General features: G+C 35.1%; 1 protein-coding gene across 4 annotated transcripts in view; it reads right to left on the minus strand.

Annotated features, from left to right (window-relative positions):
* The window catches only part of TDRD3 (tudor domain containing 3), a 115,326-nt gene that overhangs the window by 1,101 nt on the left and 95,411 nt on the right, over window positions 1-18,814 (minus strand). For all 4 annotated transcript variants that reach the window (XM_068929686.1, XM_009672477.2, XM_009672475.2 and 1 more), the window contains one exon: window positions 3,609-3,745. In XM_068929686.1, the coding sequence (XP_068785787.1) occupies window positions 3,626-3,745 (120 nt within the window). In that variant the 3' untranslated portion in view covers window positions 3,609-3,625. The remainder of the gene's footprint in view (window positions 1-3,608; window positions 3,746-18,814) is intronic.

Consider the following 18,814-nt stretch of genomic DNA (forward strand, 5'->3'; position numbering starts at 1 on the left):
ATTCCATTTTTAAATGCAATTCAGGAATTTAAAAATTTAAATCTCTTCACACTTATGACCCCATTACACTATAGATGTGGATTATAAGCTGATTTTTGTCAACACACAAAGGCAACTTCAATACCTAAACTGGTATGCTGAAAGCTAATCCAGGAAGCAGTATACCTTCACGTCTGCATTGTTGCATCAGTGCTAATAAGCCCTCTATGTCAATACGTGTAACATTATAAAGATATGTCTACGAGCTTTTGAGTCTGAGCTGGTATGTCTACTGTATGAAACTTAATGTTTCATCTTTGATACATCCCTATTATCTTCTATCCAAATATGCCTAACCAGCTTTACTTTGAGAAGTGCCTAAATTGCTTTTGAAGTGCCTTGGTGTTTTTAAATGTCACCCATCTATTAAAATTCTACAGAATTTACTAATTTTCGATATAAAATCCATCATCAACAAGAGCTCTCCATTGTTTTTCAGGCATGACTGCAAGTTACATCACACAATACAGAGGTACAGGGGATATAAAACCTCTTTTCTCAGAGTAGTAGATGAGCCACTAACCAATCTTTCAGTGAAGAGGGAGAACATCTTCCAACGGAAAGTTATGGTAAAATTACCTCACTAGATCTCTTAAAACTTCCCTTGATAAAGCCTGTCTTCATCTAAGGGGTTATCAAAAACTTGAAATAAAAACAATATGTCATGCTCTTAAAACCTCTAAGGAATAAAAAGGAGGAAAAAAGTTCATAGAAATCCACTTCCATGAAGGCCTCCTCAACATTCTTGAGATTTCACATACCAGGACATCAAAGTTACGCTGCTGTACAAGTCTGGGTAAGCTGAAGACAAATTAGAGAAGGACTATGTTCGGTTTTCTGCCTACACTTAAAGTTAGAAACAAACAGATTATTCATCACATATTTTGGAAAAGCTTAATGGATTTTTGTGATTGGTTTCTCTCTAGTTCTACTGTTTTCAACCAGTACCTAATTAGGTCAAATGTGACACATCTCAAAATTCTATGCAATAACAACATATATAGTAACAGGAAATGCATTAAGGGGAACAATAAGCCATATCTGATAAGTGTACCACCACAGTATCAGGATGAACATTTCCTCACCCATTTTACCTACCAAACAAGGCAAGTGGGTTCAGTTATACCAAACTCCACACAAAATTCAGAAAGCAAATCTGGCAAGGGAAAGGTAGTCTATATCACACAGAAACAGCTCCTAAATACCACAATACTTTTATTCTCAAAAAAGTTTGCAATACCATGTTCTTAAATTAAGGAAAAATTTCTAGTTTTTGATGCTATTTGGGTATGACCCCAAATGCCACCCCCTCTTTAAGAGATGGGAACAGGCCGTTCATTCTTCAAAACATTCACTATAACTCATTGACAGAGTAAACAAATTCACATTAAAAATTATAGGTTAAATAAAGGATTGTTTTGACTGAAACTAATAGAGTTGCTAACTAAGACCAAGTAATCCTTCGCATTCACAGCTCCTACATAGAAGGCATCTCTTGCCTCTCAAATTCTTGCCAGAATTTTTTTTCTGGAAAAGTTTGTTGTTACTTATTGGCAAGTGCTTTTAAACTTGCTTTACTGGCACCATTCACAAACTGAATCCAATCCCTTTATGATATTTTTTGACAAATGATATTGGCCAGGTTGGGGGAGTGTTTGTTTACATTAGGTACTATTTGATTCTCAATCTGCAGTCAATTTAAATCAGGATCCTACTAGTATCGTCAAAGCAAGGTGCAGGAAAATCTGCAAGGAATAACAACCTGGACCTTAGTCAAGTTGTTCCTTACTTGTAAACAGTTAATTCACTCTGCTTGGGACACAGAAGTTACTCTCAATCTCTCGGGATGTCTTTATTTCCTCTCCTCTCAGCAAACCAAAGCAAAAAACAGTTTTCCAGATTTATATTGTAAAATAAGAGAAATACCAAAATTACCTAAAAATGTTTTTGACTGTCCTCTACACTGAGTTCAAATTTTATTACGTAGGCTGACCACATTGACATTTTTTCTGAGCCAGTAAGAATTAGTTTAGAACTCAGCTCAAGGCATGCTTTGCTTCCTTTTTGGAACATGAAGTGTTTACTGAGAGCGACTGATATATTTGTTTAAAAAAAGAAAATTGACTGATATGTGCAAAAATAGTATATTACAGTGTAAAAAAAGTTAGGAATAAATTTTGCTCCTTACATTGCCAGTACTCTCCCAAATGAGAAGGTATTTTAGCATACAATCAAAATCTTTTGTTTTCATATGTCAGAAAAAGCTTAGCAAAAATAAAGAAGCTAATAGGAAGAAAAAAAAAAAGGCAGATGAAAGATGTGGTAGACATTCACAAAATAGAATGCGACTTTATCAAGCTTTCTTTACTCAGAATAGACTTTTAATCAACCATTTAGAATTTAGATTTAGAAAATTTAAATTTAGATTTAGAAGATACACAAGATGGATATAGTACTTGATTTTGTTAGTGAAAGATTTACAATTGTTTTATCTGATTGGCCTTTTAAAATTTCTAAATGTAAATATCAGGGATATCATATTTTCTGAGGATGACACATAATCCCCACATTTCTAATAATGAATAAACTATAGCTTCAAGTATACCCTCAAGATTCAGAGTATGGTGAATATCGTTAGGCACTGTATCTCATCATTCAATGGCAAGGTCACCAAATCATAGATATTAATGTTAGAGTTGCAAATTCTCCTTTCCATGCTAAAGCAAAACAATAGAAAAGCCATTTATTCACATACATGGCTCATAAAAACTATCATACGGGACCTTGACCAGAGAAAAATCAAAATCCAAATGCAGTAGGGACTGCATCCATTTGCTTCAGGGAAGAAACTAGCCCAATGTATGTGGAAAATGAGAAAATCATTGCTGCTATCCAGTAAAAAAGTATCACGTAAAAGGCTGCTCATACCACACAAGCCTCCCCAGAAAACATAAAAAAAATTATGGAGTTATTTTCCAAAGCATTTCTGTTGTCTTCCCCTTCCTACAGGTATATTCAGTCTCCTCCTACAACTGGAAAATCCAGAGAAACATAGATATCCACCTCCTATAATGTAAAAAATATCAGTAACACTAAAAAAAAAATACATACATAAATACATCAGAACCAATTCCCAAATGCATCTTCCATGCCAAATGCAAAGGCACAACTATGAATCTTTCACATAAATGATAAGACATTGATTTATTATCAATAGTTCTCTACAGGCGTAGGAATCACTCCGATTTGGGATTATGCCTTACCACTTTTTAAGATTGCCACTATTACACAGTTGGTCATACATGCATCCCTGCTTGCTTAGTATCACTTTTTTGTTTTTTTGTTAATGAGAAACAATATTCTTCTAGGAATTTTAAATGATAACAACAATAACTTATTTTTTCAATATGCCCACTACCTACACCTGAACGCTGAGGGCCCCTATACCAACCTACTACTAGCAAAGCTGCAGGAAGTTCTCTCACCAACATCACAAAGAATGAAGAACACTCAAATATATAGCAATTCAGATATACTTTTCTTGAAAAATGTCAGTATCATATATTTACCTTTTAATGCTTATTAATCAGTTTCTAGCTCTTGGGGGTTGATAAAATTGTTGAGTAGGTCGTGTGGAGCGTCTTGGCTGACCATCACCTCCTCTGCGGAACTCTAGAGTTTGCTCATATGTTTCTTCATCCTCCTCCTGCAGGTAAATAGCATTGTTTTAAATGAAGAGTCGGCAAATGCATTATACATGAGTGGGTATATGCATACACACACACATATAGATTTACAAACCTACACAGATACATAAATACGTATGAATGAATGCATGCATAGGAACTGCTGCTTCTGTGTTGATGACCGTTTAAGAAAATCAATGACATAATGGGAGTGAACAGCTCCCTTTTCCAAACTTACGAAATATAACAACAACAAGGTGGAGCATCTCAAAACACAACTCCCCAAAGCAGTGGAAGAAGGTACTGAATGCTTGCAAAGAAGCATATGAATGAAAGCCAAACTATTTTTCCAAGAGTCATACAGGCAACAGACTCAAGAAGATAACCTACATGACCTGCTGCAGAAGGAGAAAAATTACCTTTTAGGAGTTGTAGAAGGTGTGTGAAATGAAATAAGAGAATTGGGGAATGAAAATGCAAGCAACAAAATCTGACAATATATGTTCTAGAAACACATGTCTGAAACAGAAGAAGATACAAATCTGTGAAGCAGTAATATTGAAAAAAAGTCCACAAGCAATATAGGACAGCAATTTTGATATGAATTTGCTACATACAGTAATAATAAACATAGCCTCTGAATAATGAGAGGAGAGGTAACTACAAATTTGCAATATTGCATTCACTCCTGGGCACCTTAACGCTAAAAAGATACTGACAAATTACAGGGAGTTCAGAGAAGAATAACAAGTATTAAGAGATTGGAGAATGATTTACAAAAGAAGATGAAAATAGCTAAATATATAGTTTGGCCAAGGAAATACCGAAAGAAAATACCGAAATCATTCACCTGAGAGAATATTTTAAGGGGATATACACCAAAGATACAGAAGAAGCACTAGAGTTTATAACAAATAAAGAGAAAAACGAAATTTAAGGCTGAATGTCAAGAAATTCCTGAACGTGAGAATACGACTGTCAAATGGTTTCTCAGGGAAGCAGTAATAACTGTTTTTCCTTAATAACCTAAAACCAGACGAGCGCAGACAACAAAATTTGTAGCGCAGAAAGGAATTAAACATTGGAAACTGATAAGATTTCTGATTTGTTTACTTTCATTGCTGATGACAATAATTCTTCCCTTTCCTCCAGAAAAGAATCCAATACTCTTCTATTCCAATAGAGGACATTAAACTCAACAAAACATCGGATTTTGGAGACATATGATACTATGTATTAAGCTGCATGTGACTTATAAAGCTGGTGACAGCTCCTTTTGATTTATTTTAAGTCTTCAGTTGATATAATCTATAATTGCATACAAACAGGAAAAGACTAATGCACAGCTTAGCATAGCTAAGATTAACAAAGGTCTACAGGGAAATACTAGCTCCAGAGAGAATATGGCGCAAGAAATCCATTTCCAGGAAAGCGCACTGCATATGTAAGCCAGAATTTCCTGTTGCTTAGAACACAGGAACATATAGGATCGCACACCAAGAACAGCTAACAATTCATAAAAATGTATCTGCAATCCCAAACTGTAAGAACAGTCTTACAATGCAGCATGCATATAACGAACAATAAGTGAATCATAGCAGTAAAATACTTCATTTTAAAAGACAGAAAGGAAACTCTACAATCTATCCTTCTTTCCTTTAAATCTCAAGAACTTGAACGTTGATGAGCACGCATTTCTAAAATAAGTTTCTGACAATCTTGCTCTTCTAGTTAAGGTCTCTTATTTATAAGGCATGTCTGTGGTCACAGCTAGATTTCCAGAACCACAGATGAAGCGCTACATAGGAAGACACTCTGCAATATCTGTAGAGAAAAGAAAATAGATTTCCAGTACAGTCACATACAATTAATTGATCTAAATCTTCTAGCTTCACTGTAGCCAAGGGCTGAGAACCGTGGCATTTTGCCATAAAACTTGCTTCAGGTCAACACTGTATCTATTTTACCATATCCAGCACTAAAAAATCGGTCACACAAAGAATTTCAGAGACACTGATTATGCACAAGAAAGACACAGAAAAGCAGAGCTAAGGAAGTTGATATTAATGTTTTTTTGCTGCTTCTCTCACAATGTAACAGGAAATGTTTTCTGATGACACGTTATTGACATATAACATCCACACTAATTACAGAAGAAGCAGGAGGGCTCATGTAGGAACATGCAGTAGGAGGAAAAATGTTTTCATCATTTGAACAACTGCTCCTATGTTATGCCAAAGATAACCCAAGTCATTTGCTTATTTCAGGATTTGTTTTAAACAGAAGCACAGTCTTGAAAAAGAGATACTCTCTAGTTAGAGGAAACTATCCTTAGGCTGCAACCATTTTCACCTCTGAAGAGTCTGGACTTTTCTCTTTAGTCATAACATACTAAATGTATTCAAAAGCATTCAATACATATGACAAAGCAGGAATATTAGATTTCCTGTTACAGAAGTTAGGCAGTACTTACTAAGGTTACTTGTTTTATATATTCCCAAATCTCTAGTGATTTTTTTTAAGTCAAAATTTTAAAAAAATACTTCAAAATGATCTTATGATTAAAGCTTAAAAGCGAGAGAGAGTAGAGACTGCAGTTTTGTTCCTACCCCCCCCCCTTTTTTTTTTTTTTTAAACACTGACAGAAATACTTAAATCTTTTCACCTCAGTTTCTGGGTTAATGAAATAAACATACAAACATGTCAACTTAATATTGCTATTCAATTAACATCAGTGAAGAAGTCTGAAGCTGGATAATTACAAATATTATCAAAATGAGAAGAATCATTGCCAAGTCAAAAGTACATCCCTTTCGGACCTGCCTTTTCAGCTTCCATTTTATTACTCAGTTTCTCAGTACCACAGAACTACTTGCTACGTAAATGATACGGCTAAATTAAAGGTATTAGGTCCATTCATCTTTAAAAAACAAAATCCCCAACCAAAATGCAGACACATACATCTTGCAACCCTGTCAGCCCTAAACTACCTACATAATCACCAAATGTTGTCACCTTTCCATCGATCAACTTTTTCGGAAAATTTATGCTATGACGTTCATAGCTCTAGTCCAGACCTGATTTAATATGTGAAGTAGTCTCCCATCATTAACAAAGCAAGCTATAAAACTAATACCTAAACTTTTAAAGCTAAACTAGACGCTTAAAGTTAAGTGGTACAAATACCTCCCACTCTTTCAGTATACTCTAAGCAACCTGGACAGTTGAGAAAAAACTTCTCTCATTATTTTCAAAAGAGTAAACCAAAGATGTAATCACTTCATTTCTTAAAATTCTTTGCCAAAGCTTCAATCTAAAATAAAAGAGATTACTCTTATCAAGAATAAAATGTTGAACTTTCATCTCCCAGATGTTTGGATTTCTCCAAAACTGGAAGACAAATTGACATATATGCATGACTGAAAGCTTAGCAATGCATACCGATGTTTTCAAGAGACTGTAATGAATCAGATATTTCATTTTCTTTGCAGCCTTGATAGCCTTTGCTCAAAAAGATTAGAAATTAAATAGGTCACCTATTTAATCACGTTATTGGAAGGTCACCAATGCATCATCTTTCACCCATAACAAATGCAGCCTCTTCCTGAGGATAAGTGTATCAGAGTAATTTTCTGTAGCAGCAAGTCTTCATCAGACCTCATAGAAGTTAATGTTGATCCTTTGAACTTAAACTAAATTAAAATTAGAATTTGTCTTACACATATTTGTTTTGATGTTTGTCTTTATATACAAAATGAACACTTCAGATGCATGCATTTCAGCTCAAGTAGTTTTATTACAATAGACAGTAATGAAATGTGAAAACCAAATTCATTTTTTGGGGCTTTGAGTGTAATAAAAATGAGCATTGCAATAAATGATAATAAGAACTACCAAGAGAATACCTTTCAATTGTTCTCTACTTCTTCTCTATATGTTGCTGCTCCCCCACCCCAACACACAGTTATTGATCATCTTCGTTGAAGCTTCTGCTGTCTTCATGTCATACACCCTGTCATCTGTTTCTCTGGTCTTATGTATTCATTTGATCTCAAACAGGATCAAAGTTTCGTCAAAATAATGATATGCTAAGCCCTATCTTTAAGCATGGCTTCTTGTATTAAAAGTAATTTTATCTCTCCTCTTCCATCATTTCTTGATCAGTGACCCTCAACACATCACTGCCATTCTGTCATCCTTTTTTACTGCCATTTTATTTCATATCCTACTTGACTCTTTTTCTAGGTCCATCTTCTTTATCTCCTCCTTTACTGTAAAATCCCTCCGTTCCATGCTCAAAACTGTCTTCCCTCTTCTGAAACAGCATCCACTCTTTGTAGTCAAAACTTATGGTCTCTAATATTTATGCCCTTGTTTCTTCTATTTTTCTGCCTAAAACATATTCCAATCATCTACCTTTCTTCCATTACAGCTCTGCAGTCATTTAGGTCACGTATCTTGCCATTAATCCTATTTTTGTGGTCTTACTTGCTCCTTGCTTTTTATTTGTCAGTTGCTTTTGACTCATTCTAAATTATTCCTTTTCCTACCTCCTTAAGGCCACAAACCTCTGTACCCTACAATCTCCTCTCTTAGGGTATTTCCATTCTTCTTCCATTAGCAGGAGAGGTTTTATATTAGTGAACTACTCCAGAAACACATATATATATATATATATATATTTGACTATCTCCATCTCTTTGGGTTACTGTACATCAGTTGTCTGACATCCTGCAAACAGGAATTGTGTTTCCTAGTATTTGCACAATGCCTACCTAGGGCAATGTACCCTGAACTTCAACTACCATCACAAGCACAACTGCTAGAAATAATTAAAATTGACAGGTTCATAGGAGAGAGGGGGAAAAAAAGAAAACCATACACACAACCAAAAAAAAAAACACGCAAGGATATGCATAAGGAAGTTATTGCAGTAACAGGTTAGAATGGCACAAGAAAGAGAGGGTAGAGGATATCAAAATTCTTCAGGTATTTAAAATTGAGATACTGAAAACAGTTGTACTCAAATACACCTATTATACAGTATTTTTTCTAACCTTCTGAGTTTCCTTCACCAGGAGTTAAGTAATCAGCATCAAGCACTTCATTGACGAATGTCTATGATTCAAGGGCTTGAAGCACTGTATGAAGTACTATGCATGAAGCACTGCAATCTAAATCCTATTCTAAGGAAAGATGATTTTTTCTGAAAAAGAACAAATACCAAAAAATGCATCTTGTAGGAAAAAGAAAAAAAAAATCTGAATTATAACCAAGTTGTCGTAAAGCCTTGGGGAAAAAAACTTTATAAATAATCCATAAAAATTATAATTAAAAGCTTATGAAGATTAACAAAGGCTGCTATTTTAAGGCTGTCACATGCTATTGACATTTCAGCTAATCTTAAAATGGACAGTACATCTGTAGCTTTAATACAAGCATTATATTAATAGGTTTGGATCTAACAGTGCCCTGCACTAGAGTTTAGCTCTAGTGACTATATCATTTGCCTGGAAGATCGGACACTGACCTGTTTGTTACCTGCAGCACAACCTCTTAGTGGGTCAACCTAGAAAAATTAGCACTTCTTTAAGAAACGGCAACAAAATCCATGCTTGTCTCCAGTGCAACAAGTGCTTGTCTCCACCTGTCAACAATACGCAAACCAATATATGTTCTGATATATATGGTCAGAATAACAATCCATTAGTTGCTAACCTGACTTACTACCACCAAGCAGCAGTTTTGTATAGAAGTCAGCAAATAGAAGGTGCCTATGCAAATATCTACCCCAGTAAAAGTATATTTAACTGCTGTTGTTTAAGTTACCCCTTCAGAAGTAGCTCAACCACAGACAACTACTCTTGGCTACTTCTGTGTCTCCCAGGGAGAACATCACTGCTTTCCCCAAATATTTTATTCAAAGTTTTAAGCTTTTTGCAGCTCATTCACAAAGAATATTTGAATACTTTTAGACTAAAAAGGGAGGTACGTGTCTGAAACTGGAATTTCGGCCTCTATTCAAAATTTTGTCATAAAAATCTGCTTTTACTATTGATATCTTTGTTCCATCTCATAAGACAGACAAGAACTTAATAAGCTTAGAAACAGGAATATATGCACACTGAGTGTTAATTTTTGGGCCCACATATCCTGAAGTTGAAGAGTGTGCACCACCACTGTACACTATGAGCTGATCTTAGTGAATGAGCAGGTAATGTTAGTTTAGCCAGGTGACCAGCAGTATGTCAAAAATTCAATTGATTTCATAACTGCAGAATGTAGACATAAATTCAACAATTAAAAAGAATTTAATAACCCTTAAAATTAACAATATCAGAGCAAAGGAAATATATATTATCTTACAAAAAGCTTTCTCAATACATTTCAATTGCAAGACTTCTTTTAGAGCATTCAAAAGAAATGTTTAGAAACTCCCATGTACGTGCAGTTCTTGAAGTGAGTACTCATTTTGAGTCAGATCCACAGTGCCTGAACACTTTGTTCTGAACCTTTGTGGGAAAGGTGAGTTTACAGTGTGATCCAAACACATTAAGTCGGAGCCTAGACTTACAAGATCATAATCAGAGTAATAACATGTAATACAAGTTTTACTCTTGCTTGCATAACTTCTGAGAACATTATGACCTACAGTGCCAGGAATGGAGGGTGACAGTAAAGAGTGGGACAGGAGTAACAGACTAAACATACAAGCTTTGACTGCTGCATGTCCTGCTCGCGTATATTTAGGATGTAGCCACATGTTATAGCAGAGCAGCTCCTGCAATATGCCTCCTGCAAATAGGTGACCTTCCAATACTCCTCCTTCCTTTCCTGCTTAGGGGTAGAGAGTTTTTCTCCATTCACTGGACCCTTCTCCTACAGCACTTCAACTTGCTAAAATATAGAGAACTTTTGCAACAAGAAAGTGTTTGTTGTGGGCTATTAAGGGATGAGCACCAGAACTTGTGGAGGGAGGGCGCAGAGGAGCAGTGTCGGGTCAGGAAACAAGGGACAAAGAAGAGACAGAAGGCAAAGACAGCATAAGATCTTTTATTTTTCAGTAATGGCAAACCACTGTATCAGTTTAACCTTCACCCACACATTCAAGGCTGGACTCACTAAAAAGAGCGTTTCCTTCCTTGCAAAATTAACTTCTCTGTCACGTGCATTTCAACTCCATTTCCTAGTCCAGATTTTCTGCCTCTTTCATACTGCCTGCTATTTCAGCAATGGCTATCTCCTGCTGTTAGCACATCGAGTGGTCTCTTGCTTTCCTAGTTAAATTCCTCTCCTAGTTAAATTCCTCCCTTCTTTTGCCTAGTCAACAAGTGTTGATCTCCTTGAGTACTTAAAGCTTTGATTTTTGCAGTTTCTAATTTCCCATACTTATATCAGTCTAAAGTAGACTATCAGATTCTCCTGCTGCATCAAAAAAAAAAAAAAACCTAAAAAAAACCCATCCCACACATTAAAACCATATTGAAAAATCAGATGATTTCCTACAAAAAGCTAAGCTTAATTTTTAAAATTGCAATATATTGCATAATATACAGGAAGTCAAAATAAGAAACACTGAAGAGGTGTATAACTTTTTTTTGTTGTTGTAGTTGTTATTTAAAAGGTGTTTACTTACATTTATTTATTTACTAGAAATTCAGTTACATATCCCATACTTGGAAGAAAATATATTGGCTAAACTGCCTAGAATCTTCCTTTAAACCTATTGGGTTTTATCTGAGCCCTTAAATGCATTTATTGGAATTACTTGACAACTATAAATGAAAATATGTTTTTGTGAAAAAAGTTTTTACTTTTTTAATAAAAGCATAAGTTTTAAGTTATATCAACTTAAGGTAGAATTAGGGCATAATTTCAAAAATTACATTCAAATGAGGTGTGAACTGTGGAGTAAAACAGAAGTTATCAGTGACATAAAGATTTTTCAGGGATCTTAGGCCTAATCAAGTACTGACTTTATGGGAATAACATTTTTTTGAAGTGTCTATTACAGAATAATTCAGAGTACTTATTCTTGATCAATTTTCTCTGTGAATTACACTTATTATTTAAAATAACAGTTTCTCTCACAGAGTAATCTTCCCATGCCTTTCTCTAGTGTAGAGACACACACATTTTTGTCATTGCACACAACATGTCTATATTAGAATGGGCCTAAAAACTACATATCCGTAAAGATTTCAGAGTTAAAGTATGAGTAAGAAGGACAGCTGAGCTTTAAACATGGTTACAATTTTTAACAGATTCCTTTAGGACAACATGAATCTTGAGCATGCTTATTTTTGTGAGGCAAGAAACACTCAATAACCAAACGACAGAAAAATTGGAGTTGCTTCAGAAAAAAAAAAAAAAAAAAATCAAGAAATACAAAATAGATGGATGGACAAGATGAAAAAGCATATTCTGAGATCTGAGATTGCTAAAAGCAACACAGCAGGTAACCTGGAATCAGACATAAGCGCTTCTTGGCATTCTATTGCTTTTCTTCAACTCTGAAGACAAAGCACCTGTTTTGCTTCTAAATAGTATACATTCCAATGACGTTTCCAGAAAGCTAGGATTAATGTAAGCCTGGGGCACAATTATCCCACAGACACTTTGCTAGCTTATCTGTTCCCCTTACGGGTATCACACAGTGTATTCATACTTGCAGTTATTTCCTGTGGCCAAAAAAATAAAAAAAAAAATCAAATTCTTCTTGTGAGGATTGTGCTTGTGACACAAACATTCCCTGTTACAAGTTGTCATAATGTTCTCAATAGAAAAATCATGAATTTTAAGAGTCCTATATAAACATAGATTTAAGTTATTCCTCCTGTATTCCAAAACCAGGAGCTTATGTTGAGTTCTTAACATAAAAGTAACACTAATTTCAATTACTAAAAGCTTCTTCATACCGAGCATTATAAATATCGAACTGTAAATATTAACAGCTTTATATTTAATAGTTTCTAAAAGAGAAGCTAAAACACTGAAGTAAGATCTATAGAAAAGAGAATTCATCCAGCAGATTGAATTTTCTCAATTCAGCAAGAAAGCAAGCCACAAACCGGAAATGGAGAAATGTTTTCCACAAACTACTTAACAATCCTAAGGACACGAATTCAGTAACAGTAACCACTACAAGCAGCACTTATGATAGTAAGTGTGTCAGCTTTGAAATCAGGAGCACGTTAAGGGTTGATCCCTCCCCTCGACATGTACACACATACCTTCCATGCTCTTCCCCCCACCCTGTCTTAACATTTTAAAAGCATCCATCCAGTTTTCCAGAAGATAAAAGTGAATGAACATATATGGAGATATGACAAAAATAGTTTTAGCTGGTTGGACAGAAGTATTCCTAAATATATTGCTAAAGAATACTTGTGTAGACTTGGAAAAAAATCATTCAGTTTCCTTCACTCTTAAGAAAAGTCATACACTTGGGAGTGGTGCGGAAAGCATTTACAACTGGACTTGTTTTAGCAAGTAACCAGAAAAAGCTGCAGAGAGAAAACTCAGAACGAGGAAAATATTCAGCAAGAGCATGAGAAATAGTCTATGCTTTGCTGCCAGGGCAGAAGCTATCACCAAAAGCTACATAAAAGGAGGATATCAGAGAGTTTTGGTGACATTTCAGGTGAAAAAGAATTCCACGTGTACACATGTGCATGTGCCCAGATTTGGCATATAAATCCCCAGTATTAACAGTAAACTGAAGTTCATATGAACAGTAAATAGCTATATGATTTTACTTGTGAATGACTAACTGCACAAAAACAAATCCAGAAAATAAAACACGGCAAAAAGTATTTAAGTAAATATATACATAAGAATTTTAAAACAAATAAAAATACTCCAAATCCTAAATTAAAAAAAATATATATATGCTTACAGCTGGTAAAAGGATATAGCCACAGTAATTAAAAGGTAGGGGGGGACAAACCTTAAAGGTGAAACTACCCATGCAGTGACTCAAAATAAACCCCTTAAAAAAAATCTTAGCTTGAAAGTCAGTACTCCATTATTCATCTGCTGTACACTTACATTTTAAAGTAAAACATACAAAATTTCACCTACTTCTTAATTACTTTTTAACTACCATTAAAAAAAAAATAAATAGGCTATGCCATCCTGCAAGTTCTACAACAGTATCAAAAACTATAACGCACAAAATATTCTCCTTATAAATATTATCAATTTTGAAACTGCTACAGGACAGAACAAAGTTCTAAAATCTGGTCTTCAGTAAATTTGTTACGCCTACATGTAGTTAATCACTAGGCTAGGACCAAAGTTAAGAACGTCTCAGTTTGTACAAGAAGCACAGCACTACATAATAAAAATCCCAAAAAACCAAAATTTACTCACGTTTGTAGTACTCCCCTTCCCTCCTTGATGAAGCTCGCCCAATGATACGGTGCTAGGAAGTCCTTTTTCAGGTCTAGACATCAAATGTTTGCTCAGTAGCTCCCTCCTTTAACTGGCCTGGACCTTGCTGCGCGAGGCCAGGGGTTCTCGCTCTGGGGGCTCAACTCCTCTCCTCTCCTAGAACAGTGATGATGAAACTCTGTGGCCTACGATGTCATTTGTGATGACTGTCACTGCGATGAACGCCGTGCCTCAAATGGCGTTCTGAGCTTCCGCAGCAGCGATGCTTGGCACGGAGGACTGCTGACATAACTCAGTGGATGTCAGACAGAGCCAGAATGAGAGGAGAGGCAAGAGACTGAAAGAAAGGAAGGGAGAGGCCAGGAAGAAAGACGAGTAAAAGCTCCTGACTGCCATGGAAAGGAGACAGATTAGGTGAGGAGAGAGAAGGGAGAGTGGAATAGGCCAAGAGGGAAAGAAAGGACAGAAACCCCACTAAGTTCACATCCAGTATCTTACAAAATTTCACTTTTGGCCATAGTACTCCAGCAAGTTCATCATCACTGTCCTAGAGAGAGAAAGTACACTGAGGGAGCTCCATCAGGAAAGGAACAAACATTACTGCAATAGCAAAGCACTCCTGTTTTCATTTTCTCTTACATGCCACTTGGCCCATAGTGGAACTCCTATAAGAGCAAGTATAAAGTAGGGAAAGAAAAGAAGTGCCCAGAATAACAGAAAAGGGATCAATATGGGGAGGAGAAAAAAAAAAAAAACAAAACCAGGATGCCATAAAAGAACTATACAAACCTTTTTAATTATTTCAGAGATTATTACTTAAGGCATTATTATATCTACTGAAATGAACCCACAGGAAATAAATTCCAAAATTTCGAGTAAGAAGTCAGAAATAACACTTCTAAGTAGGTCCTAATAAAAATATTTAGAATGTAGGGTGCTAAGGAAAAAAATATAGGAAACTGATAAACGTGCTTCTTAAATATAGGAGACTCCAAAACAATCATTCTGAGAAATTAAGATATTCTCTTATATTTTCCTGTATGATGGAGAGCATGTCCCAAGTTATAAGATCCTACGCTTGATGTTCAGTATGTAGGGAATACGTATTTAATGCATGAAACATGAAAAAAATTACATAACCATCAAAAATTTATTGCTTAACCAGCAACTACTCTTAGATAAATAATTGTTCCACTTTGGCAAAGTGCTCTTGAACATCACACTTAATTTTTAAAAGGAATATGGAATTAATCTCAAAATCTTTGACATTATCCTTTTTCTCTCTCAATAAATTAGAAATCATTCAATTTTTGGCAGATGCTACAGGTAATGATAGATATTTATTACAGTAATAATAAGTATGTATTTCCAACCCTAAACAACACTTCTGAAAGAATTATGTTCAAGAAAATTGCAAATGTCTTTCTTCCACATATATATTTTAAAATAATTTTTATAGGAGCATGGTTCATATATTAAGGATTGTGTACTATAAATGATGAAAGCATACAGCTTTTAGATCTTAGGGCATATTTATATAAATGAAAGAAGATTAAAGGAATATTAATTCTGAATGCTCTAAAAAAATTACTGTCAAAGGTACTTCGACAAAATACAGATACAGCGAAAAAAGCTATAGTTCAGGCTGACATGTTATACAACCACTACAACAAAGAAGTGGGTTTTTTTTAAATATATAATTTGGAACAGAAAAGAAGATACAATTTCTTGCTCTGCACTTAATACATTATGAAGACCCATCATTCTGTAATTGACAAAAAAAAAAAAAACCTTTTTCAGTTAATAGCTCTGGCATATGCTGTTCATCATTAACAATAAGCCATACATGTACAGAGCTGAATATTATAGGAGGCTGACTATTATCAAACCTCAGAATATATCAAGAGATATTTGGTTCTTTTCAGAACTGGACTTAGGATCACCCAAGAGGTTATTTCAACTGGTCTGTGCACAAATCCAGCCATCAAGACTGAAGATTAGACAACCAGCATATAACAACCATATCATCAAATAAATAATTAAATAAATCTCTCTCTCTCTCTCTCCTGGAAACCATGAGGACGAATCTCAATATAAGCTGGCTGAAGAAAGTAATAAAGAGATCTAGTGGATATGGAGAAACGGAGAATGCTCCATATCCTATAGTCACCCCTGCAAACTTGTTCATCTAGATAACACTGAACTAAAATATCCATCTTCTGAGCATACTTAAGGCTCTTCTTGGTTCAGCGGCAACCAGCTGCCATTCTGTCTGCCATTACGTCTAGAAACAAGTAATATCACATTTATTAGCTTTTGCAAAGTGTGTTTTCATACAAATAAACAGATATTACCCATATTCTTAATTGTGCTGTTTTTGCTATACTTATAATATTATATTAAAATATTATTAGCACAATGACTTCCTATTTTAGTACATGCAGGGGTTGGGGGGGGGGGGGGGGGGGGGAAATGGACAGGTGCACAGACATAAAAAAGCACAGACTTTTCCCTGATATCACTACTACACTACTAGGAAACATATCACCTCTCTGTATGGTTATTTTGCAACTACTCCTGAAATACCACATCCAGTTCCAGTGAACACTAAAGTAAGCAGAACACTACCAAACTGGGGTTCAAAGTAGAGCTATAAAAACAGTTAAAGGACTGGCCAAAATACGCTTTATAGTAAAAGGCACAATCTACCTAGTTTATCAAAAAAGTTAATGGCTGCCCTGATCACAGCCTAGAGTTTTGACAGAGGGCTCTAGCATCTAGCAGCTGAGCTCCAATGGCTAAAAGAAAAAAAATATATATATACTAGATAAACTCACACTAGGAATAAAGCATATATTTGAAACAGTGAAGATTATTAATAATTGGAACAACTTACCAAGATGTGTAATGAATTCTTCATTCCTGTACCTTTTAAATTAGATTACATATTTTTGAAGAAATCTTTTTCTACATCAAATAAAAATTAAATTCAGAGAAATTCTATATCCTGTTAAATAAGGCATCAAGCTGAAAATGGAATCCTTTTTACACACTTCTGTTTAGTCTAATTTCTTAAGAGAATGGAAATATAAGAAAGGCAAGCAGTATCCCAAATTTTAAAAAGATCAAACACAAAAACTTCCCTCTGAGCTGTTAACTTTCTTAATAGGCTTTTAAGAGTGCTAAGACTCACTATGGGCGTTTCCATTAAAAATTCTGTAACTATAGTTACCATACAAGATGTTCAGAGATAAAACAACGTAAGCCTGTCCCATGCTTAAACTAGGACAAAACGGTTGCCTCAATTTCAGACACTGAAATGATAAAGTAGTATCTACTTATTTTAAGGAAAGCAGCTGTGGAGGTAAGTCAAAAGCTATCCTCTAAAGGAAAAATATGAACCTCAGTTTCAGTGCTCCATATACCTCCTCCCAGATTAAGACTGAATTGACTTGGAGGTTGGACTAGATGATCTCCAGAGGTCCCTTCCAACCTAAACGATTCTGTGACTTCTATCATGGCCTAACTCATCTTTTTTTGTAAATATTTCATATGTTTCTCCAGTTGTGAAGGAAACAAATCAGTTTTCTGCAAACAATTCCTTTCACAGTCTTTTTTATTTTTATTTTTATTTTATTTTTTTTAAGTTCTTCCATTTTTGGAAGACTTATTTACAGATATTATTAGTGATGCTTGTATGTCTTCAAACAATGAGGAAAAACCCAAGCGTTCCAGACATTAAGCGTACAAGCAAGATTCAGTGCATCTTTTCCATATTTAATGCGCCTATTCAACACGTGCTGTATGCAGGAAGAGGGGATAAGACCTAGAATCCAACAGACACGCCCCACTAGAAAGAAGATTTGTCATAACTGTTCTTCCACAATACCAGTTCACACAGTCTCATGTCTCTTTTCCCTAGAGAGCAATGTCAGAAATACTAACTATGTCAGTTCCTCTAGTTTCCTCCCTAACTTAAAGAAATTCTTTGAATTAATCCATTAATAATTGGGTAAACTCAGAAAACTGACATGTGGAGGAGAATGGGAAATCAGAAAAGAAATAGGTACGGCAAACATAGTCCAGACATTTTTACACATCAGACTTCAACATACTTTGAGATAAAAGAGCAGTGCCTAAAACAGGACAAACTCGTGTTCAACGTCAATACATGAGGTAGAGAGTAATCTGAATATAAAACCTTTCAAAAAGTCTCACAAAATGAGAATCTGAAGAAATGTTATCATATGACAGCAGGATCAAAAACAATACTTAAAACAAGTTAAGGCATACCACACCAAAAGGAGTTCCTACAGTGCAATCACCAAACAATGAAATCACCTGCGACATGGGACACAATTACATTTAATAGCAAGAAAAGAGAAACACACACACAAAACAGTATAATGCTCAAAATATCATATTTTAACTGTCTCAACTGTTTCCAATGATTACAAACTGCAAGAAGAACGTGTTCTTAATCTGACTGCAATTACTGGCAGTAGCTTGAACGATATTTTGTAGTTTGATGAATATGAAACACTTAAGTGGAAAACTAAAACACACTCTGCAATGCCTGATACACATTTGCCTAATGGTATAGACAAAAAATTGAAAGTCATTGTTTTATGCCACCAACTGTAAATTAATTCCCTTCAACTGAAGTCTACCCACTTTTAGTTTATTAAAAAGTA

Source organism: Struthio camelus, chromosome 1 (assembly GCF_040807025.1).
Source record: "Struthio camelus isolate bStrCam1 chromosome 1, bStrCam1.hap1, whole genome shotgun sequence".
NCBI lineage: Eukaryota > Metazoa > Chordata > Aves > Struthioniformes > Struthionidae > Struthio > Struthio camelus.